General features: G+C 43.8%; 1 protein-coding gene across 1 annotated transcript in view; it reads right to left on the bottom strand.

Annotated features, from left to right (window-relative positions):
* Nucleotides 1-14,564, bottom strand: part of arvcfb (ARVCF delta catenin family member b) — a 95,244-nt gene extending 80,680 nt beyond the window's left edge. The window contains exon 1 of the mRNA XM_068738850.1: nt 14,373-14,564. Within this exon, the coding sequence (XP_068594951.1) occupies nt 14,373-14,564 (192 nt within the window). The remainder of the gene's footprint in view (nt 1-14,372) is intronic.
* Between the last annotated feature and the right edge of the window lie 11,122 nt (nt 14,565-25,686).

Raw genomic sequence — 25,686 nt, 5'->3', positions numbered from 1 at the left:
TACTAAACACAACAGCACTCATGCCCCTCCACCATTCCCCTGTCTCACATCTTGCACCCCCCCCCCCTCCCCCCAGTAATTGCCCCTTGCACTCTACTGCTATTGACCACTGACATGTTTCCGGTCACTGGCGTTATTCGTCTATGACCTCCACTCTCCACACAATGCCTCTGCCCTACATGTCGGCAAATATTGATCATCTTCTGCAGGCACAGAAGGGCAGAACGGCGAAAGGGAATGGAAAAGAATATGCAAAGGGCCGTCAAGCCTTCATACAAAGCAGCTAGGGGAAAAAAAAAATAGAGATCAAAAGAAGCCAGATGGATTTTTAATTTCGGCAAGAAAAGCCGACATGACCCGGCGAGGGAAGGTGGGCGCTCAGGGCTGCAGCCTGTGCTCTGAAGACGAGCCCTCCTTTAGTCTCTGGCTGATTCACTGATGGATTATTTTGTTATTCAGATGGGCCCTTCTGTTTCTGTCCTGCAGCAAAGAAGTAAAGTCAGATTCTGATAGATCTTGGCAAGGGGATGACGACTGGATGATTCAGAAAGTTTAGTTTCACCCTCATGACAACAAAAAGTCACGCCAGATTTCACCACTAAATGCAGGACTTGGCTGCGAATGTAGTTTATAGGTGAAAGTAATATTTAACTTCCGCCGCATTGATTCAGAGCCTAAACTCTTTTTTCAGCATGACTACGTTCGCTTACATGAGATCAAGGCAGAGCGGCGTCTTTCATCCCCTCTGGATAGCTCTATTCTTCTGAGTGTAAAAAAACGATTTTAAATTATTGCACACACTGAAGGACACACACAGGAACACGAAAAAGCGGCAGCTGACGAGGCTCAAATGACGACTCAGATCCTGTTCCAAACTATTCTTAACATGCCGACACAGATAAATGAGCAAACGCGAGAAGAATGACAACCAAAACAACAACAATGAAACTCAAATCCATCCATTTATAACCTGGACGCATGCTGGCGCCCTCTCTCATGCAGCGAAGCGCAAGCAGGCGCTCCCCAGCGGAGGAATGTCCAGCTGGGTTGAAAAGGTCACGCCACCGTGCCGGCCTGGCCCTCAGCATGTCAACCATCCACCGCACCTCTGCGACCTATTTGGGGATGCATTTGGAAAGGACCGAATATCGGGCTGTTGACACTCTTTTCATCCCAACCTCATGATCCAACTAAGGATTCCAAGGGGCAACTTTGGCCCCTGTTTGCTCCCGATCAAGCTCAATCCGATCAAGATTTTATTCCGATCGAGAGGGGTGGTTTATACCGATTGATAATCTGATCAGGGCGCATGAAAACACTTCCTCCGATGTTTCGGTACAAACCGCCCTTACTGCGCATGTCTTTGACGTCAGCTATACACGCTTCTGTTATTCCCTGAAGCTAGTAGAAGCAGAGCAAGCGAAAGACAGAACCGGTTAATATCTGAGACAAACATATTGCCGGAGATATTAAAGGAGGAAAGTAACAGCGCGAACGGGGAAAACGCACAAAATAACGCTGACGTTTCGAGCAGAAAAGGGCGGAGCCATGTTTTGTTTACGGAAGTCGCCATGACTTATTCTACTACTATTTCCGGTAAATTTGGTAAAATTGCGCCTGTCAAAATAATTTATTCCCATTGAAAGTGTGATGCATGAACAATCCTAATCGGATCAATATTTTTAGGGTCCATGAAATTTTATCCATGTAAACGCAGTCAGTGGTGAGACCAGCCATGATGGAGGGCTTGGAGATGGTGGCTCTGAGGAAAAGACAGGAGGCGGAGCTGAAGTGGAGGAGATGAAGATGCTGAGGTTCTCCTTGGGAGTGACCAGGTTGGACAGGATTAGAAATGAGACAATAAGAGGGACAGTAAAGGTTAGACGTTTTGGAGACAAGGTCAGGGAGACCAGACTTCGATGGTTTGGACATGTCCAGAGGAGAGACGGGGACTATATCGGTAGAAGGATGCTGAGGACGGAACTGCCAGGGAACAGGGCTAGAGGTCGACCCAGGAGAAGATACATGGACGTAAAGAGGGAGGACATGAGAGTGGCTGGTGTTGGGGAGGACGATGCAAAGGACAGGGTGAAGAGGAGAAGGTTGATTTGCTGTGGCGACCCCTCAGGGGACAAGAAGAAAGTACAGTAGTAGAAGTAGTAGGAGTAGAGGGATGGGAATAATGCAACTGCATGAGACAATTAGAGTTTTGCTTTTTGGCAGACGCCCCCCCCCCCCCCCCCCCTCCCACAGAGGCCACTGTTAACGTATTATCAGAGCGACAGGGGTTTGGTAACTCCTCTCCTCTCGTCCCTGTTTAAGAGATGAAATCTTGGCCTTATTTAAACACATTTTTGTCTCTTTGGATGTCTGTCTTCATGTTCTTGTGAATTCTGTGTGCTGCCAAGCTCAGCAGGAAAATTGGGAGATCGAGATGGTGTAGGATGCACTTCAAACGCAGGGAACGCATCCAATAACGTAAGCACGTCACATACTGGTCGGGGCAGACCGAGGAGAAACCTCACACGAGCGAACAAAAGCACATTCCTGTGGTAGCTGTGCAAGTGGAAGACAAAAGGGTGTAATGCCATGTCTCTCACACAACTGGCAGCACAGCCCGTGGGCTGTAAATCCGAGCCTGGGCTCATTCAGAGCCTTGCAGGCGAGGCCCAGGGACAAACTTTCAATACTTCACAGTTTGTCCCACGATCACAGCCGTCATTCTATAGGTGGCACTGCCATGTCTGAGCCCATCAGTGTGTCAGGACGCTCATAAGTCACGGAGCCGCATTACTGCAAGATAACCCCGCACGCGCACGCACACGCACACGTCATGGTTATGACTTGCGATGTTAAATTATCACTAAGTAGTCGAACTCATCACTGTATTTGATGACTTGCAGCAGCCTGTACAGTTACATGCACGTGCAAACAAGCTACGCGTCCGTACGCGCGCACACATTACGCTTACGCACACACAATACGCTTACGCACACACAAAACACGCGTTATCCTCTGAAGGGCATCGATCAATCTCTACTCATATTTATATAACAAAGCCGAACAGAAAACACGCAGATAAAAATGATAAATGTGCAACAATACAACTAGGAGTCAATTAGGAGGAGAACACAGTGTCAGTCACAGAGGCTGAGGAGAAGATGGGGGGAGAGGAGAGGATGGGAGGAGAGGATGGGAGGAAAGGAGAGGAGACGAGGAGAGGAGAGGAGAGGAGAGGAGCGGAGAGGAGAGGAGACCGGCAGGAAGAGTAACACTTACCTGTTTCACTTCAGCAGGCATGGTCCAAAATCCCACTTCTGGTCCCCAAAAATAAAAGCCTCCCTGAGGTACGTCTGACAACTGTCTCGGAAAAGTTCTCCTTTCTCCTGCTGGCGTCTGCCGAGTGTATTTGCGTTGAGTTTTCCCTCTGTGTGCGCAGAGGCAGCAGCTCAGACGCAGGCAGCCATCCTCTACTCAGCTGAGTCCAGTCGGAGAGAGTAAGCACGACACGGAACGGAAGAGTGGCCGTAGGACTTTCAAAATAAAAGCGAGATAAATACAAATCCCAAACAAACCATCATTGGTTAAAAAAAATGACAGATAATATCCCTCACTCATTTTCCAACCGTTTTGTCCGTTATCGGGTCGCGGAACAAGCTGGAGCCTATCTCAGCAGCAACGTTCCCTCTAAGGTGCGCACGTGCGCAATTACGCCCAGCTGATACGAAAATCTACGTTGCGCACATAAAAAAATCCACCCTAAATTAAAAATAACATAAACACGTAAAAATTCATTCTGTGCTATTTCCCCGAGTCAATGATGAGATTCACATGTTCTTACGCATCTAATAGACGCCATTGTAATCGGAGTTCCAGGACTCTCTCGGGACCTCAGGACACACATCCTTTGCTTGTTGATTTTATCTGTTTTATTTGTAGATTTTTACCACTTGTTTTTATGTTATTTATTTTTATACTATTGTGCACTTTGAGATTTGCTTTCAAATGTAAATTGCGTTTAAAATGATGTTGCTCAAAGTTGTCCAAGGGACTGCTCAGGGAGTTAGTGTGTTTGCTCAGACGCATGGAAACTTAGAGGGAATATTGTTCAGCAGTCAATGGGCAAAAGGCGGGGTACACCCTGGACAAGCCGCCAGTTCATCGCAGGGCAACACAGACAGACAATCAGCCACACACACACTCACCTACGGGCAATTTAGCATGACCAATCCACCTACGCTACAAGCCGGAGAACCCGGAGAGAACCCACGCAGACACGGGGAGAATGTGCAAACTCCTCACAGAAAGGCCACAAGTCGGATTCGAACCCGCAACGTCCTTGCTGTGAGGCAACAGCGCTTACCAGTGCCAGCACAGATAATATGTCAAATTGAAGAACACTATTATTTTAATAAGATATTGGGTTTATTGTTAGTCTCTCTGTCTCAGAAGTCCACAACACGGCTGCATTTCTCTGAAGAAAGTAGATAACTATAAGAAAATAATAAGGAATGTAAGGAAGACCAACTGGCAAAGAAGCTTAAATCCAAATTGTAAATATGGCAAGCAAAAATAAAAATAATGGCTAGAGACAAAACTTCAGTAATTCACGGACTTTCCCTCCGGGATCAATAAAAGTATTCTGGATCTGATAAATGATTGCTAAGAGTAAAAGGTTTTGATTAAAAATATATTTTTTTTTCATTAAATTATATTCTGGAAATTGAACTTGACCGGCAAATGGACAAATGAATATGAATGATGACCATAAGAGATACCTTTATCAGCCATCTTCTCTTCAGTTCAAAGATTGTTGAGAGGAAGTAAAAAAAAAACGTCATTAATTGTGCTCAAACAGTGGATTTTGCAATATTGTTTACATATCTGTGATGCTGCTGTAATTAAAAGCATCTTTATTGATGCCACACCAATAATCGATGCATGACGCATGTTCATAGCTGTAGAAGAACAAGCTCTTGTACAGGTGACATTCCCTGAACAGGGACCAGGTCACTGTAAGTGCTCATTACACTAGTGTAGACCGTAGACTGAATGTAAAACAATCACCTTTATCTTTTTCTCACATGACAGACTTACAAGACTGCAGTCTAAAATACACTCGTTAATCATACAGGAGCTCCGCAGACATATGAGAGTGCATATTTCCTTTTAAATTGTATTGGTGCTTCACCAATAAAAGTGTCTTTTTTACACAATACATTAATACATACATACATACAACATTACCTACATAATAATGTTAAAATGACTTAAGGTTAATTTATGGCTGGCCACTCCACACTTTTCATAAGAGTTGAACAGTGCCTCTTTAAGTGGGAGTAGGATGCTTTTATTTTGGAGGTTAAAATCCCTCTAGATCCAGTGTAATTCTGGTTGACTCAGTGATGTTTGACAGTGGAAAAAGGGAACCCTGCTTTTCCTTTGCAGGGATGCTGTGTGCATGTGTGGAATGGGGAAATGTGAAGGGCAAAGGGAACCACGGCCCCCGCAGGTCCCCCCCCCCCGGCCAAAACAGGAATCCAAGGAAAGGATTCAAAAACACACTCAGCAAAAAGTTTACCAGAAACAGAACAAAAACCTCCAGGGCAGAGAGGAAGGGGGGCAGAGGAGGTGTGTAAAAAGAATGAGGTGGGTTGGAGGAGCATCTCTTTCTCTCTCTCTCCCTCTCCACTGGGTCTATGTCTGGCATCTTTGCAGGGTGGGGCCAGCACCCTCTATGCACGCCAGCTGCATCTGTCTGTCAGCCTATCAACCCTCCCCTTTTTGGCATAGACATACAGAGATGAGAAAAAAGGAGTAGATGGAGGGGGGCTCTCACACAAACAAAAGTTGCCCCTATTGAGGCAAAAGCACCCAATACTCTGCACATTCTTACACACACATCCCCCCCCCCCCCCCCCCCCCACACACACACACAGCTCCTTTTGTCCCTTTCCACTCACTGCACTTGATATAAGGGATGGATGTACGTGAAAGAATTCACATTCAAATATCAATGGCTGTGACCAAGACTGGGAAGGAATGTTAATCTAGTAACACAGATTAGGTAAAGAGAATTTAGAGAGATGGCTAGACGCAGGGAGGAGAGAAAAATAATGACTGGACTAAAAACAGAGTAAGGAGAAATCCCAAATGGAGGAGAAATGGCTGAGCTTTTGCATTCCACGAGCCTTGCCTTTCATCTCCCTGAACGTTGCTACTCCATTTGTTCTTAATGAGAGACCGTATCCCAGCGCACTGAGATCTCCTTTACTTTCAACAACATACAAAATCAGCCAACTGGCCTTTGCTCCAATGGACTCTTGTAAATTCAAATTTTAAATCTTTTGTGATTTACAACATTAAATTGCCTTTGACCCAACTGTGCACCGAGAGAGTCTCATAACCCTCTTTAAAAAATCTATTAAGTGCTTTGGAATGCTCACGGGGGAAGGCACATTACTCTTCTAGACTTGTTGGATTTGTCTGTGTCCGTTTTAGATTTTAATCTTGGGATTATCGTTTTAAGGAACATCAAGATACCAAAATTCCATCGCATCTAGATTGTCAGGGGAAAGAAAAAAGATATATTCTCTGGAGTCCTGCCTGAGCTGTGTAAAATAAATGCACAAGGAGTATGGGTAATCCAGGAGTTGTAATCAAAGCTCTTGAAGCCAGCTTTATTCTGTCAGCATGCACAGTGTGAAACAGATGGCAGAAAGGTTAATGTCAAGCAACAAGGAGCGCTTTGACAGCCAGACACCACCAATGAAGTTACATCTGTAGAAATAAAGATACCAGATGCATAAAGGATAAGAAAAAAGTGAGGTAGAAAGATAGAAAAGTTCGACTGGAGGGACTGAAGGGAAGCGTGTGCAGAAGTTTAAAAAAGAAAATACAAAGCAGAGATTAACGACTGAATAATTCTGAATAGAACGGCATTAGAAGCTTTTCTGCATTTGCCAAGAATACATTTCTTGTGAAATACTGCTTTACTTTTCAGTTTAATACTGAGGTGTTTCAGTTCAGCCAAGAATTCCACTGAACACAAAGCACGAGTGTTTAAAAAGTGTTTCTACAGATAACACTGACTTTGCTGCTGGAGGTCTCTCTGCTCAGTGTCGGGACCTTGATGAAGTATTTATGGATGTGTGTGAGTCTACGAGGCCACGGTGATGTGCTCTGCTGCAAGCTGGCTGCTGCTCATTCTAACAATGCCCCAGCTTGAAGAACACTTATCTAATGACTCTGACATGTTTTATCATGTTTTATTTTCCTCTTGAAAAATGGCCACTCAGCAATGCGCAGGATTACAGTCCAATCTGTTGGAGGCTTTCGTCTGGCAAAAAAAAAAATGCAATTTCCCGTTCATTTGGGGAAATAAAGCTCTATTTAAATCACATTCCATCAAAAGGTTCTATTTTCTGCTTTTGTGTGACAATACTCTTAGTGTATAGCCAGATTTTTTTGTACTACTGCAGCTGAATCTGGCTTTTCTTGGCTTTTCATTGTATGGTTGGAGCTCTGAATGAGACAAACAAGAGAATCTGAATCGGCCTGACACTCAGATCATCATCGTTGTTCTCTAGTTTAGCTGGATATATCCTTTGCATTTGGAGTGGGTTCTCTTGGTTGTTCAAGGACATGTGTGAAACGTATAAAGTTTAATCAAGTTTTTAATGGCCACACCAAATTTCCATTCACCGTTTGATACTGCTGACAGAAAAAAAAGATCCAATATCCATTCTTCTAACGTCTTAAAGTGAATTTGACTTACGATAGACGCAGCCGTATCTCGGACAATCTGACAATCATCGTATTGTGTTTCAGTGAAACCAAAACACAGAAGTGGTTGAAGATCAGCTCAATTGGCAACTGTGATCCATCTAAAGATTGTTCCGCTTCAGACGAGATTACGTTCCCGTTTGGAATGCATGCCCTCATTCGGCACCCAACGTCGGGCTTAGACGAAAGGCTGGCTGTCAAGAGTCGCGCTCGTCCTTTCACACGTTCCTGTGCTATTACTATCACACAGCACGCATCACACTCGCTAACTCTGAGAGGGACGTTTCACAAACCAAGCCCCGTTCCTCACCTCACCTTCTTCAGCAAATAAAGAGAGACCGATAGACACATGACGTTGCTTTTAGGTAAAGTGTGTGTAACCCTGTGACATAAAACACCAAAGGTTTGCAAATTCCCCACTCCGTGACTTTCAGTCTTTTTATAGTCTGTCAAGCGGTCAAGTGTCCATGAGGCACTGCCAGAACTTATTCTGTAGTAAGTAGAATGGACCGCATACTCTATGTGTGGTTCTGACTGACTGGCTGACTGACTGACTGCTGGTGTATCACCATGCGAACGACTGTTGCTTCCCCACGTTCAATGCAACAACCAGAATTTTCAGATAGCAAGAAAACGTGCTTCCCTTAGCAGTAAACAGAGACATTTACTGTTTTCTGGTAAAGCACTCGGCAGAGACTTGCGTCGGCCCCTTCCGAGTTTATTCACCTCCTATTTAGTTTGTAATGTCTAAATGTCGTCTCACAAGGTGACTTTTTTGAAAGGCTGTAGCTGGGGTATCGTTCGCTGCGCCTTTGATTGCCGAGTTTAAGCCTTCTAGGAATTGTAGATGCAAATCTGGTATCCAAACACATTCCAATTTCCCGTATTTTCTTAATGAAAACTAAATCCCACGACCATCTCGATGTGTTCGTGAAGCAACAACGATATGAGAGAAAGTGTTCCCTTTGCACAGTGGGGAGCCGAAATGACACCGAATGTTCACATTGTAGTAACCTTTATTAAAGAGCGCACTGGGGGTGGCATTGATACGAAACTTTTGCCTCCTTCATGCGACCAAGACATTTGCAGACTTGAGGAATTCTCTGTCCAATTAAAAGTCAATTTACCACCGTAAGCCTCCTGAAACAAGACTCGCCAACGCCGCCGTTCCTCGTTTACATGCTTGTAAGTCACGCTGTAAAAATGTCACGCCAGTATGTTGAACTCAGGAGGATAATTAAATCAAGGCTTTGAAGAACACCTCCAGCCTCACTACGATATCCTATGACTATGTCTTTCGGTGAAGGGGTCAGCTTTGCTTGGTTATCCTGCTGGACACTGTTTAGGGTGAGGTCACATTCCTCAGGTGGCCCCGGGGTCCTGAGAAGAAGACAGGCTTCATTTTTAACACATGTGATATACTTTACTCTCTGAACTTAAGGGCCCAGCCCAACAGTTTGTTTAGACTTCCAGTAAATGCAGCCTTCAGCGCCGTCCCAAGACTTCCAGTCAGAGTCACTGCCCGTCACAACGGTTTGGCCTTTGTGCTCACCTACGCAAGAACAAGTAGAGGATGTCTAGTGAAGGAGATGGAAGCATTATTCCCAAACCCTTCCTAGTGCTTTTAGTGGACATAATGGTTTAATGGATTGTGATTAAATGATGGGGAGGTGCCCCAGGACAGGCATTAAGTCCGATAGTTGCCGGTCTGGTCTGAAGAATGACGGTTTGAGTCACCCCAGTGGAATATAAATAGCCCACAGTACAAAAGGCTTTTCTGTCAGAATATGCATAACTCTAACACTGAGTAAAAATTCATGTCCTCCCGTGTCGGCCCTGACTCAAGCGGAGACAGAGAATGGACCCCCCCCCCCCCCGCTTTGAGCAGTTAATGATGTGATTCATAGGCATCACCTCAAACTTCACTCCTAATGCAGCAGTGGGGTGAATAAACTAGAAGGTAGAACGTAGCTGCTCTGTGCATTGAACTTATGCCGCAGTGAGTGGTTTTTGATCCTTAAATATTTGATGCTTTTGTCAGACTTGAAACTGGATTGAAATTCTATTTTAGTCATTCAGAGAGACTAAAGTTGTGCTTTTTTGAAGTGCAATGTTGATTGGCTGCCACAACCCTGGAAGTGGCTTCTGTTACAACCATGAATGAAACAGTAAATCTCCGGTGACCGGAGGTCGGATGGACCGCCTGCAGTTTGAGTCCAACCAGGCATTGCTGGTCATCGCACCAGGTCCTAGGAAGCCACCTTCAGCGGTCAGCATCCAGACGCAGCTTCTGGAACATCAGAGTGACAGTACCAGACGTGCTGTAGAAACACTGCTAAAAACTATAGCTCCTCTTCTGGGTACAGAAAATCCCAGGGCATTCCTGGGAACCCTTGTATGACATCATCAATGTCATAATCTGTTGAACTGGACCACAGAGAACAACAGAGCAACAGGTCATCGAGGCACTGAGCAACAGCGAACGCAGCTTATCTGGGAATCAATTCACCAACCTCCAGCGCCGGTGGAATCCGTGAAGAATTGGTGTAACATTTGTGGTAGGGGGGTGGGGTTATTCTTTACATTACAATTACCTATGATTATGTGTTTCTTATGGCAAAGTGAAAACACCCCTCCCAATATTTCTTTTTACTTTTTTACTTTAAATGTGATGTTTTAAAAATTTCTTTCAATTATTTGCAGGTTAAATACGTATATTTTAACTCAGAACCTCCACGTTCTAATTTGGAACATCGCACACTTTCACATCTTAAGGGGACGATTTCACATTTCTTTGTACTATTCAGCTTTGCTCTCATGTGAGGATGAGTCCTTCACTGACAGATTAGAGGCACGGAATTCTGATATTGGGGAGATTATACGAGAGGAAGTGTGGAACGAAACGTGCCTCAAAGCCCAGAAACAAATTATTAACACAAGAATGAGATTATTACAATACAAATGGCTGATGCGGACGTATGTAGCGCCTGCAAAGTTGAACAGCTGGTCTCCTAATAGACCAGACACATGTATTAAATATGTAGATGGACAAGATACTCTTTTTCACTGTGTTTGGGAATGACCTAAAAATAAAGAATACTGGCTAAAAGTGGGACAGATCATGTCGAGAATTGTTGGAACTACAAACAAAACGTTTTGGAGTTGGGCTCTACGCAAAAAGACTTTGTGGTTTGTTCAAACAAATCAATGTTGATTGACTTTGGACTCCTGCAGGGTAGGAGGTTGATAACTTTGTTCTGGGGAAAAAAATACGGATGTACCGTTGATACATATGTGGATAAAGGAAATGACAAGCTACGTCACACTGGAAAAACTGACCTGGAGTACACAACTGTATAATGTAAATGTGGAGTTGTTCAATGTGTGGAATGTCATGTCTTTTCTTTTTGATAAGCTGCCTATTTTTCTTTCGTTTCTCCCTATGTTTACCGGTAATAAAATATGTGAAAAACAATATTAATTTTCTGCAGGCTCCTCCATGAAACTACAACATAACAGGATGGGAGTGTAGGAGGTTACAGGAACAGTGTGGTACACTAGAATAAACAAGGAGGCCCTTTCACAGCAAGGCAATTAGGCTGTTTATGGGAAGAGAGACGGTTCCTGATGGCACGGTGATGGAAGGAGGCAGGATAAGATTAAAGAGGGTAGGGGGTAAACTAGGGCTCATTGTTAGGCAGGTGATTTACGGGGTACAGGGGCTCCTGGGTGCTGCCAGCGTAGGGATAGATGGTCTGTCGCTATAGCACCCCCCATTCCTTTGTGTCCATTGTTTGTAGACAGAGCTGTGGGGGTGTCGGGATGAAAGCGGGAGGAGGGAGGTTGGATGAGTGCTGTAGTGCCATCGCAGGGTCTGTACATCTTCACCACAGACAGCAGCACAGATCAAAGGCTGCACTGTTCCCTCATTCTAAAGCTCACAAGCTTTTGAAAACTTCCCACAACATTTGCACAGGGGGTGGGGAGGAGGGGTTATGCCCCTGCAATGCAAGAAACCCACGGAATATGTTTTCTGAATACCAAACACCAACACTTAATGGTATCCACAGCGCAAGGAAGGATGGCCGGTTGACTTTTCGTGTGATTGCATGCACTCACAAGATGGGATCTGTGTACGTGCTGGGCAGCGGCTGCAGGCGGATATAATCTGGTGTCTGGTCTTTACAAAATGAGGTCACCTTCTCCTTTGAGTGCTGTCTGAGTCTCTCCACACAGAGAACTGTCACCATGCACCACTTGACCTTTCAGACCTGGGGCGATTCCGCTCCTTCAGGCAAAAATCAATCATCACATGCAAAGACAATACCAAATGATGGCAGGGTAGGCTCTTAGCATGTGAGTGGTCACATGTTGGGGCCGCGGTGAATGCCGTTTCAAAGGTGTTTGAGTCCGTGTCAATGAGTTTCTATGGCTAATCACATCAGGAAAGCTGTCTGTGTATCTTTCTCCCATAAACGCCGTGATTCTGTTCTATGGCAGAATTTGGTGGTCTTATATTAAAGTGAAATAGGACCAGAGTTAAATCAGTATTGTTTGGGAAAATAGGGCAGTGCTTTTTGCCAAAATGATGATAAAAAAAATCTTGTAGTGAGCTATCCGTTTTATCAACATATTTCTGGATGATTCTACCAGAAAGGACCTCCAGTATTAAAAGTACAGTGCGGATCCCCATTAGGAGGTAGACCAAGGATTTGTTTTCCACTTTCAGTTTGCGAAGATGCTCGGTCAATCCAGGTCATAATAAACTTTAAAGGTTCAATCAGAAGGAAATGGGCGTCTTCCGTGGCATTATGGCATTTTCATTTCGTATTTCTCACTGTAAAATGTCATAATGTGGCATATGAGGTCATACCTAATCTCATGGCATGAAATAGTGGATTTAGCCGTCATCAATGAGGCAACGACTCACCAGACTGTCTGGGTTTTTTTTAAATGCCTCCATTGAAATTAAATGGGAAAATCCAGATTTCTTTGGATCCAGACGGGCATCCGGATCACTCTCAATATTTAATGGTATCAAAATTGTGTCTGATTTTTTTTCCCATCAAGTTCCAGCAGTTTGATGGATCTTGAAAACAAACAGACACACAAACAAATAAATGCCGTCAAAAACATAACCTCCTTGGCAGAGGTAAAAATGGATTAAACCTCCACAATCCATTTCAGATGAAACAACCACTGTGTGTGTGTAACATTACAGTTTTCATTCATACGTGCACATAAAGTAATCGTACACTCAACCTACGTTATAGTGAGACAATAGGAATACAGCAGACAACCGTGGATGAGGAGAAAAGATGCAATAATTAAGAAGTGGAGGTGAGAGCTTTCAAAAGTGGAAGCTCACAGGCCAAAATTCTAAAACGTTCACTGTTGTTCGAAAGGCCTTTCAGCTGCTGAGTGGAATCTCTCTCTCTCTCTCTCTCATTAGCGACAGTGAACTCACTTCTAAAGTGCTGACATAATTTTCCAGAATTTCAAATATGTTAAATATGAAGACCGACTACCAATCTTTTGAAAACTGAAGCTAATTTTTCTCATGCTAATCTGGTTCCCACTGGGCCTGCTCTCTCTCTAGCGGTCCTGTTTTAAAACGCTGACAGCACTGATCTAATTGATGAAGGAAGACAAACGTGATAACAGCCCTTCGGTGTTTAGGCTCAATCTGTTAAGAGGTGAGAACCTCTGAGCGCCATCTAGAGCTGTGGTTTATCTCATTTATTAAACATGCACTTGCATCTGATTTCATTAAACATATTTGGTCCATTTATCCGCTCCTGACCGCAACTTTAAATCATATCCGGCCTCATTGAGTCTGGCCTTGAGGTTGCGAATCTGTGGCTTGACTTACTGATCCATGAACCGTTTCAATCCATAACGCAGCCTGAGGAGTGCATGAAAGTGTGTGTGTGTGTGTGTGCTCATCATCATTCATAACTCCTAATTATCTGAAGGTAAAACGAAGGTAAAACAGTCTGATGCTGTCAATAATACACAAGACTGGATCCTTTACTGTGATATGGTGATTTGTGCTGCAGGAGCTGCCTCTCCAAATTGTGATTTTGGGTTTCTGATAGTAAAACGTGTGTAAATATGAATCAAAATAGGTTCTTCACAAAAGCAGTCATACCTAAGAGCGACAACAAGAGGACTGTTATGCTGGCCAGAGCTGGGCGAAAGTCCACATCCAATCAGCAACACCACCAGACAATATCAAAGACCGGCGGGGGTGAATAGAGATTAAACTGGGTGGCAATCAGAATCAGTGTCATAGAAAGAGTGGGCAAAGGATGACAGAATGAATGGTTGAATCTGATCAGCTTGCTTTAACAGATGAGCCACCACAGAGCAGAATGTTGCACGACACTGAGGACTGTGGGTGCAGACGGAGAGAGGGAGTGCTCAAAATCACTGGGAAGTTGCACAATATGAAAAACAATGAGCAAACATGCTGGTGAAATGAGCCTACTCAGACAGTAGGAGTTGTTTCAGAAATGGAGGACAACACATGGTAGCCCACGTTGGTGGTTGAAAATGATAGTGATGCTGTGGGGGGGGTTATTTACCTGCATCACCACCTGCTGCCATGCTAGCGGCTGGCTGGTAGGGGGATTGGGAGGCAGATTGGCCCGCTCTAACTGCAGGTTGACGTTGCGACGCTCCTCCTCGAGGGCTCTGGTCAGCTGCTCAAAACGTGTCTCCTGCTCTTTCACTGAAGCCAGGATGCTGGTGGCTGAGCGAACATCATAGTCCTCCATGACCAGTGTTGGTTGCAGAAGTACAGGTCTTCCAAAGTTAGGAAGGGAGGGAAGAGAAGGGGGAGGAGGAGGAGGCACCAGGTCATTAAAAACACCCTGACCTCGCAGGCTGGGCGAATGACATCAACAGCCTGATGCATGCCTCAAGTCATACGCAAGCCTTATTTATCAGCCAAGACACAACATTTAAACTATCATCATGTTCCAAAGGCCAACATGACACATCAAAATGAAACGATCAGGATGGATGACTGGACAACTGGTGATGCACCATAGCGTTGAGTCTGTCTGATTAAGTTCCACGCTAAATGAGTTCAGCTGAAAACCACAAAGGACGAGTACATCAAGACAGTCCAAGCACAGTGTGGCAGTGACGTGAGAGGACGCTCTGATGGGTGCCATTCATGTTCTTAGTTTCAAGTTCGAGTCTCTCCTATAATTAATACAGTCCTGGCGCCACATGTACAATTGCATACAGATTTATAGAAACATAATGGCAGCAATATGGAAATACTATCGACATACCACGAAGGGATTTCAACAACACAGTACACACAGGAAAGAGTTTCTAACAGCAGGTATGGAGGGATGGTCACTGCCATTGGATAGAGTCATGCACAAAGCCACAATGCATTCTGATACACTGTCGCAGGCACAAATTCATGCAAGCTTCCCAAAGCCATCCACACAGAACCAGGGAAACCGTATCGCACACAGAGACGGTCGATCAGAGCAATTAATCTGTGAATGTCTCGGAAACAGGTGCGAGCCACAGTGTGCATCGCCGACACCCGTCACTGATGGTTGGTGTGATATCAGTCGGTTTGACAGCACAATAGCAAATAGGCTTGGAAATGCCAATCCACAGTAATACAGACCTAGTCGATAAGGAGGTTGAGAGGTGTTAAAACACAGACATCCCCCACTCTAACAGGAGCAGAAAGAGGATGGAGAGCTGAGAGAGAGGTGTGAGAAAAACAAAGGGAAGAAAAACAGAAAGTAAGAAGTTACAACAGAAGTGAAAGGCAACAAACAGCAGATGGTTGTTTTCCAATTGGGTTGTATTTGACTTGAGGACAAACAATATCTAAACAAGTACAGGCAAGTATTTTGACCGTGAACTTTTTATACTGTTGACATAAATCTTTTCTCAAAGTCTATTTTCTTGCAGTCACCCCCGGGCCCATGACACCAAGAAAACTCAAAAATTCTCAGTATTGCTACCCTTAACACATTGGAGGGCTTTGTGCGCCTGTGTCTATCCTGGAGCTCTGTAGTCCGGGCCAGTAGCCCCCAGTGGGGTCTCTCAGGGCAAATTGGCCTCAGGGGAGGTTAAACATTTAGAGCGATTTGAAGAGCCATGAATTGTTTGCATAACGGTTTTGAGGCCAAACCCAGGCTAGCGAGACCAGAGCCAGGTTTTGGGGTCAGACCTGGATGGGGAGTTTGTCAGTGAGCCATGAGGAACACGAATAACCTTCATGGAGCAACTGCCATGTCAATTACCATTGGCATTGAGGTCAGGTGCAACATAGGGGATCTTATTGAAAACGTGTTGAAGAATATTCAACTATAAATTACAATATAAATGCAAATGGTTAGGCTTTCCTTTTAGATTACGCCACCATTCAATAAATGCAATGTCAAAAGAGATATTGACAGTGATTAATTCTGCAAGACGGAACGCTTTAAATAGCTTCGACAATTTCTCATCATGGCAAAATGCAGCATTCCTAAGGATTGGAAAAGATCTTGGTCGTGGTAAATAAACCAAGGTTTGGGAACTGAAACATTTCGTTTATGTTTATTGAAGAACGGCCATATTACAAGCCTCAACAAATGTGGATATAATATACATGTTAACATGTATACCACAGAGTAAATACTGCTCAGAGAGGGGGCTACCAGGGATTAACTTTTGTTCCAGGTCCAAATATGACTTCATCCTGTCCGCGTCTATTTCACAATTATTTGTTTTTACTTTAAACTATTTTTCAGAAACAGCTAAATATATACACATATACACACCCTAGACTGGACTGTCCAGTCAAAGAGACGCGAATGCTTGTTGAGAAAAAAAAAAACTGTCCTGACTTAATTCTGTCAGTGTTAAAATAATTGTTAAAAGCTAAACGGGCATTCAGTAGAGTGTATATCTCCAGAGTGTATCCTTCTCAGCACCGTACCTGCAACAACCAATCGACATGGGAGAGAACCTCAACAGCAATGAAGTAGTTAATATTTTAAATGACTCCTTGAGAGAAAGATGTCTCAGATTAGCAATCAGGACTACAAATATAAGGCAAGTACTTAATTCAGCATGAGATGGTGAAACAAGAAGGTGCTGTATGGACACTGGAAAATTAATCTAAGAAGGTAATGCAAAAATATTAAATAAAGGACAGAGTTTTCTAGCGGCTTCTTTCCACTGAACCAGACAAAGACTGGAGAAGGCTCCATTGGCTCAACAGGGAATGATAAATGCAGATGCAACCATTAGAATCTCAAATAGGTCAGATTACAGGAAACTGTGTGTGTGTGTGTGTGTGTGTGTGTGTGTGTGTGTGTGTTTGTGTGCACATACACAAGATTCATTCTTCACTGTAGATCCTGATTGAGGCCCTGATTGCCTTGTAAGCACACAATCCCTCTTTGATGTTTGTTGGGCACTGATGATCATTTATTTATCAAGCGAGGAGTCTCGTCTGACAAGACTCTTCCGTCACTCTTCGTCACAAAGCAACACCGATGAGCCTGTTTCCCATTTAGAATCCAAATCCATTCGTTGTTTCCTTTCCTTCGAACAAAGTTGGAACATCGCCTCTTCAAATCAACAGCAACCTTTTTCATTCTCAAGCTAAAAATGCTCCATTTTTAAATGCCGTAAAAAAAAAAACAGGCTTGTTTTTTTAAAGTCATCAGCATGTTATTTATCTTTGAGATGGAAAAAGGGGGCTGGGTAATGTCTGGCTGCAAAAATAGAACTCTAGTCTATTTTCAAAGCTATCCACTGCTTGAGATAAGAAGCACCAATGTAAGCCACGTCGATTGGATATACTTGATGATGGACACCAATCATACACACCCAGAGACGGCCGGGGGCCCACGTAGCCATTGCTTCCTCTCATAAAGGGAATAATGTGGGAGGCATGTCAGCTACACCCCGGAGCTTGTCATTAAACACCAACTTCTGGGTCTACTTAAAATAGCTTCGGGAGCGGCATCTGAAGAATTCCCCTTTGCCACCATGACAGGCTTGTTTTTTTTAAGGTTTGGTTCAGCAGATGTTTGCTAATGGTCCAACTCAGAGGGGACATGTGAATACAGCCTGTCTGGACAGTTAACCCCATCCTCAATTAAATATGCCCCAGTTAGTCTTGAATTTATGTGGTGGAAATGGATAAATGCACAACATCACTAAAGGATGTAACCACCGGGAAGGTAAAAGTAGAGGGGGGGGGGGGGTGATCATGGACCAACGAGATCACATTAATTATTAGTTCACATGTACATACACAAGTACAGTGGAAGCAAAAAAACTGAGTTTAAAATGCCTCGCCATGGTGTGCGTGTTTTTGCGCTTTGTTCTCTTTAGCCCTTAGCCATGGATCCAAAGAAAGGCAGCAGTAAGGAGCAACTGTTGAATGGAAGAAGGAAATCATCGCCAAATGTGAAAATAGCGTCCGTTTTTGGGAGCTTGCTGCGCTATGGTGAAATCGATGATTTGGACTTTTCCTAAGAATGCTGAGCAAACGAGAAAGAGAAAGAAAAATGAACTAAAACCCAGAAGGACAGTTACCCAGTCATTTTATGGAGGGGGACTCCCTTTCAAAGGAATAACCCTTCTAACCCACAGTGGGCTTTCCCGGCTGGTTTGGGTAGGAGGTTATTCACAGGATGAAAAACAGATGGGGAAGTTAAAGATGAGGATAATTGAATGTGACCGTCATTGGTGTTGCAACCACTCACCTTATTAGGGACTAGTGGGGTCGCACCCCTCACTACCAATCTGCTCCTTTCCAACGGCTGTAATAGCGGCTCAAATTAATTCCTTGTCTCTAAGCACGTCTGAGGATGTAGCTCGCAGGGGTGCAGTGAAGGGCTTCAAAACACCTGCTCCTCCTACTGGGAGCGAGTTTGTGAGGATGTGGAGGACGTAGCCCTCCATCTACCTCCAGTCAAAGGGCGAATTGGACATATTTGGCCAGACTGCTCTGCACAAAACTGTCATTTCAGAGCCACTAATTTCAGGCTTTAAAGACAATGTTTTCATTGGCTCAGCTGGCCAATATTTAAAGATATTTTAGAGAGTGACTGACAGTAAAGTCATTCATCGTAATGCTGAGCTGAAGCTCAAGTAATTTATTTCACCAATGGGGAACATTTTGTGAGTCATGCAAACAAAATTACTGCTGATGGACATGAAAGTCTGTTCAAATGCCATCAATTTAAGAGATTTTATACATCTCAAGATGACAGATGCCACAGCGGCACAATGAGCACGGTTTCCATTTTTTAGTAGGTCAAGTCGAGCCTGTTTTGTTTTTATCTACCACTTTAGCATCTGGCTGTTGTCTTTTGAGGGAAAGGAGAAAAGTGAATTATTTTACTATTATTTATCAGGCTGGAAAAATAGACACGCCCACGCACACAGCTACATAGCAAAAATGCTTTTAAATGCAAAGACATGCCTTTGCAGTCGCTTTGAAGACAGTTCATTAAGACATAGATATTTTAGCACAACAGAATCGGATTCTGAATTCTGCCTATGGGATGCACAGAGCTTCTGAAAACAGCCATCTGTTAGAGATGCTGTCTACAACGGGAACAATGGAAGGAAGGCCAGGTCTGTAATCACAAACCAACAGGAAGAGGTTGAAGGCCAGAGCGGAGGAGTATCCAGATATTTATTCATGTAAAGACACCGCTTGTAAAATGCTGAAAGCAATGCATAAGAACTATTAACTTAGTCAGTATTTCAATTCGTGTTATTAAACTCTCTGGCCCATAAGACATTCACGTTTCGATTAAGTGTGTCAGTTTGTTGAACGAGTCGAGTCTTTAGAAACTGGAAGAACCCCTCAAAATACTCAAAATACCGAGGAGAGAACTGAACTGACATCCACCTGAGTTGATTCAGTTGTGTGAATTATTGAAATTAGAGTATATTCGCCGGAAGAAAAAGCTCCTGCTGTTATGAAATAAGAATCATACAGCGACAAAGTGAAGAGAAACTCCCTCGAGGGGACATAACAGAGAAAGTAAAGTCTGCGGTTTGCATAAAAATGTCAGGAAAGGTAATTACTGCAATGAGGAGCTGAGGAAAGTGATTAAAGGAGGCTGGAGGTGCACACAGAGGCGGTGGGGGGGGGGGGGGGGGGGGGTACCTTTGATGTTGGTGGGTGCTGTCAGACCACGACTAGACTGAGGACGGACGGGGCTCTGTTCGAGTGAACTTGTGTGTTCGGAGAGATCTGTGGATGAAAATACACAAAGGAAAGGAAAATTAGTATCCCGCTGACCACAGAGTGTGCTTTAATACTACTGTGTGATGCAACGGAAAATACTTGCAGTAATTTAAGGACTGCAATCGAGTTTTACTCCTGCACCCACTCAACTGCTCGAGATATCACTCCATCATCTGCATCATTTGACCTGAAGTGCGCCACTTAGTTCTAAGTCTAGTGAAGCTTCCTTTTTGAATAGCCCATTTGGATCACAGCGTGTTACACAACCTCAAAAAACTGGTAAATGCGAGGCACAGGGGTTTTCCTGGGGGAATCTGGGTCTGATTAATGAGGAAACATGCACTCAACAAACCAATATGTCACCCTGACCTTGGCGTTCGTACCGTATCACCTCTGATATACAGACATCACAGGCAGCATCCACGACGGCAGCCTTGATTGCTTTTGACTCCTCATGCTATGGGATGCGTCATCCTGCCACCGACACCAGCCTGTCCAGAGACCTGATTTCCTTTTGATGGCTCAAACAACAAAAGCCTTGGTAGCAAAACTACCGGAGCGACTTCACCCTCGAATATGTCGGGGATGATGAAATGCAACGTGGCGTCACCTTCCATGCCAAGACAATGGGTTTAATAAGATGAAATGGTTTCTTACAAATTGACTCATGCTTCAAGCAACGTTTCATTTGTCAAAAAAAGAAAAGTGCAATTCCAAAATGAGTTCACGTGGAGTTCATTTCAAAGTGTTAGTTACGATGCATTTATTCAACTGGGATTGATTGTGACTAAGAAAAGGATCAAATGTTGTTTCTGACGCGACGTTGTCTTTTAACTACAGATTACAAGAATTCATATTTAAAATCAATAATATGTGTTAGCTCTTTACGCTTTAACGTACACACAATAAGCATCTCGAGATACAGCTTTGATTATAGGATCAGTCACGAAGCTTTACAGTGTTGACCAGAAGAAGAAACCCACAGTCAACTTTCCTCTCCGGGTTTGAGCTGGCTCTCGGATTTAACTCTCCCTCCGCTGTTCATTTCAAGGGCAGACAGACTCTGAGCACCGTGGATCCTGGTACAAACATCAAAGGTGAATCTAAGCCTGGCGCATCAGTTATCGCCTCGCCACTCTCCGCCTGTCGCTCAGGTTCTGCTCGAACTCTTACATCGAGCCGCTGAATGGAGATTATCCAGACACACAGTCACAGTTCACAGCACCACTTTGATTAATACACCTTCTTACTCAACGTAATGTGATGCAACGTTCTTGTAAGTGAGCTTTTCCCCTGGCACGGCTTGGGAATGGAAAGACGGCGGTCAGTGATGACGCTGATGGAACTCATGCGTCTAAACTTTGTGGATCGACTGGTGGAGCTAATTAGAGATCAATGATCTGTGATTATTAGAGTGGTTGGTGTCGCTATAAAGGCAACGAATAAACAATTCTGACACATCATGCAAGTACGGTGTTACTTTGAGTCATCTGCGTTGGGCTGCAGCGAGGTTCACTAGATTAATATAAAGCGTATGAGTGGCCATCCCCAAAGCAGATAGATATTCATTCATTCATATATTTTCTCTGCTCTCGGCTCTGTGCCCCTGACAGAACCGCCACAATCACGTTACGCTTATAACCGCAGAGCTCTCATGAAATATTTGTGCTTCCTATCTGTGCCTGATACCGCACCTGCTGTGCATTATGCAGACAGTTGCATACTTTATTATGACATCGTTTGGAGAGCACCCCGGTGTAATTCAGTGTTTAATAATGAATGCAGAGTGAGGCCTGGTGGCTGACTGAAGGGCCGCCCATCAGGGGAATGATATACGGAGATGAAGGGTCTTCCCTCGGCTGTCTGTGTTTCGGCACGTTCGCATCGGAGCTGCAGTCACCTACTATTGGCCGAGTGGATAAGCAAATGTGTCTTGTGTTCATGAATAAGGGACATTTCAAAAAGGTCCTCTGTGTGTGCTGGTTTCCTGTGAACACAATGAACAGCTGCAGTAGCTTCTCAGGAAACAGCAGCTGCATCCCAAAATTAGAATACAGTGGAGACTCGGTCATGAAAACTGAAAAAATGTAGTTTAAAAAGCCTCAGAAGTCGAACTAATTTTCGGAGTTCGAACACACGAGTGGAGCCGAGGCGAACCGAAGACACGCAAACGAAGGCGGAGTCTACCCGAGTAGGTTCAGTTTGAGTCGACCTGCCAGAGGAGAAAGACTGCGCAGGTTTTTAGCTTCCTGTTCGTGTGTTTTTGCTTTGTTCTCTTTAGCTCTTCGTAATGGATCCAAAGAAAGCCAGTAGTAATACTACTGGAGAAGAAAAGAGGAAAGTAGTGAGAACAACTGTTGAATCAAAGAAGGAAATAATTGCCAAATATGAGAATGCCGTTCGTGTCTTGAATCTTGCAGCACAGTACGGTATACCCAGTCATTTTATGGAGCAGGACTACTTCCCCCTTATTTCCGTCCCTCCCGACACCGCAGCCAAACGGTGTGTAAATTATACAGAATTGGGTTAAATTTACTTTAATTGTGCTTTTGTTTTTTGTACTATTTACACTTCTGTGTGTTATCTGTTGTTTAGACGCACGTAGTTTCATATTAATATAACTGTAGGTAAATGGACATTTATCTGCTGCGTAATCATTGGGAGGCTGCTGACTTGACACTTGTCCAGAAGACGCTCATTGATTTCCTCCAAAAGGAGGGGAAGCCACAGAAGATCATTACTGAAAGCGCCGGCTGTGTTTCTGTGTAATTTTTAATTAATGGGATTTATTATTTTAATATTCCAGTCTTGCATTCTGAGTATTGATTGTCCATTCAGGTTTTATATTGCCTCTAACAACTGATAATAAATACTATTTGGGGTAGTTGTTGTCTGGATACGGCATGTCAATCATTGATTTTTACTAAAACAACAGCAATACATTGTCATGCTAGTAATAAGGTGCTAACATTAGTATGCCTGGAATAACCTGATGTATAAAGAGCCTCTCCATCTTCCTGCCTCTCATCTCAGAAGCTGACGTCCTACACTCCTCAGGTGAAGCCAGTAGGACAAACCCATTTTATCTTGCGGCTTAAGACTGATCTATGATCCTTTGAAACAGTGGATGTTACAGCGACAGCGCCGTGCTGTTTGGACAAGAATATCTACCAACCTTGGTGGAAGACACTGGCACATTTTCCTTCAAAATGATTCATGCACCCGCTCCGAAACAAATCCACAGCTGTCATTTGAATGAACGCTAAAAGACCTGGAATGAAAACGCTGACAGATCAGATGATCCCGTTTTTAGCAAGACAGAATGATAAAATTCAGATGATTGTGATTGAAGGATATAATTTTGAAGATATAAGACGAGTTCAAGAGCTAAGAAGTGCGACTGAATATTGAAGCACATCAACCTCAGCATCATATCAAGCATAATAGAGGATCAGTCTCCCTTATGGAATCTAGAAAGGGGTTTATTTCTGTGCTTAATGCGGCTTGAATAAAAAAAACCTACGCTGGGATTCAACCATACGCACCTGTAGCACCGCTACCTGGCTCAACACTCGGCTCTCACTGGGTTTGCAAAGAGGGCAGGATACTTTATCTGGGGTACCAGAGAATGAGAGGAGGGACAGAAAGACAGTGAGACAGGAAGAGAGGCAGTCCTGTATGTGCGGTGGACACTGCAAACAGATTAAACATCGTTCTGGGACGTTATCAGCAGCCTTTATTTGCAGCAGTGTAACCCACTATGCAATTCGCACTTTAAACTGAAAATATATATTAAAAAAAACAAACAGTTAAAGACAGATAACGACAAAAATGGATTACGCTGTCAGAGAGGCGTTCATTTGAGGACGTTTCCCTCAATGGACCCTTACCGATATGAAATGTCAGTATGTAAACAAGGCTTTCAACATTTATGTCAGTCTAAAATGTGTAATAAAAGATACTGTGCAAATGAGAAACACTCCTCATTGATTCTAGGAGTCTGTGCAATGCACTGCATCCCTGCTATAATCCACAGCATCACTAAATAACAGGTGGATTAGAATCTTCCTCGCTACACAACAACGAAGACTGTTTGTGCCCATCATAGGCAATTAGGAAGGACATGTTGTTAGTTGTGTAAAAAAAAAAATTCCCGGGGAGAACATCTGATTAATTGTTCACAATAGGAACTCTAATTACAGTTAACCGGTAAAAACAAAACAAAACGAAGAACCGACAATAACAACACAAACATTCGTGTGAAGCGAGCCTCCAAACTGCATGCATGTGTGGAGTAGACTTCTGGCGTGAAGGTCGCCACAGCAACGGTGACACACAACATGCTGTCAGCCTCAATAATCTGGGTCGTTTAAAAGAAAACGGATGCTGTAAACACATCCCGGCAAATACAATCTGCGTTTCAGGCAGCTGCAGCTTCTGACGTCCGCTGAGTAGCAGTTTTCTTCTTGAAACAACTGCACTTTCCCTCTGGGTAGGAAGGGAATTCAGCCAAATGTAATTGGCCACAACCACATTTCTGGTAAAATAAAACAGCTATTTTTAGAAACATGAGTACAAGGTCCAATTTTCAGAACCGGGCACAGAAAGGCGCCTTAACCGGAGTGAAACTATAGCCACTGGAGATTAGAGGAACAGACCAAAGTCATGGCCACAGCATCTGACTGGGGCTCGGGACCCTTTTATTTTTAGTCACGCATGATTACTTCTCTAACACAACACCACCTTTTATTCATGCAGAAAGAAAATATTTACTCATGAGACTGGAGGTAAATCTGCCCACGCTTCAATTAAAGAAGAAAAGGTTCAAAACAAATTGCGCTGTAAGATGCATTATTTTCACAAAGATGTGGCTGTAATAATCGCATTATGCGTGAAGGTCCTCATAAAGACCTGCTGACTACAGTCGTGGCCACCTATAATGTCAGTCCTTTTTTGAGATACTGGAGAAGAAGAAGCCAACAAAAGATGCTTAATGTTTTTCTTTTTTCTATTTCTAAGATTTAAGTCAGGTTCTTTTGGTGGATGGACTTACAGCATATAAAAATCTTCAGCATTTGTACAGCTAGGCTACCTTAAACCTGCAGCAGCTGAGTGAATTAGCCCAAACACTGCAAATCCAACACTCTGAAACATTTCTGACCGGAGAGCCAAGGGCTCATTGAGATGGACGATATATCTGTCTCTTTGGCATCCCTCTGCAAGACAGGAATCCTCTTCCCTACGCCTCCTGTCTGCTCCGCTGCTTTACTATTCATGAGAAACACCCCAGACCAAACCCTGCATCGGTTCCCTTCGAGTGCGTTTGCAGAGCCGTACCTGCTGCCAAACTAAGGTTGAGCATCACACTGCAGGTTTTTCCACATCTTTCTGATTTAAAGCCATACTTCCATGTGAACATCTTGCCTTACCTCCACCCAATCCAGATTTAAACTGTCCCCCCGTCTACACCAGCTTGGCACAGAGATGCACCTCGGTGCCGGACAGTTTTATATCTATAGTTTAACAGTGAATGTGCGAGCTTTTACGCACCGAGAAACCATTAAATCATTGTCTACTGAAATGAATCATTAACTCTTCTGGAAACAGTTAGTTCACAAAACAAGCTATTGTTGCTGGTGTTGTTTACCAGAGTC

This window comes from Brachionichthys hirsutus, chromosome 4 (genome assembly GCF_040956055.1).
Source record: "Brachionichthys hirsutus isolate HB-005 chromosome 4, CSIRO-AGI_Bhir_v1, whole genome shotgun sequence".
NCBI classification, from domain to species: domain Eukaryota; kingdom Metazoa; phylum Chordata; class Actinopteri; order Lophiiformes; family Brachionichthyidae; genus Brachionichthys; species Brachionichthys hirsutus.
This window is presented reverse-complemented; position numbering and strand designations above follow the sequence as displayed.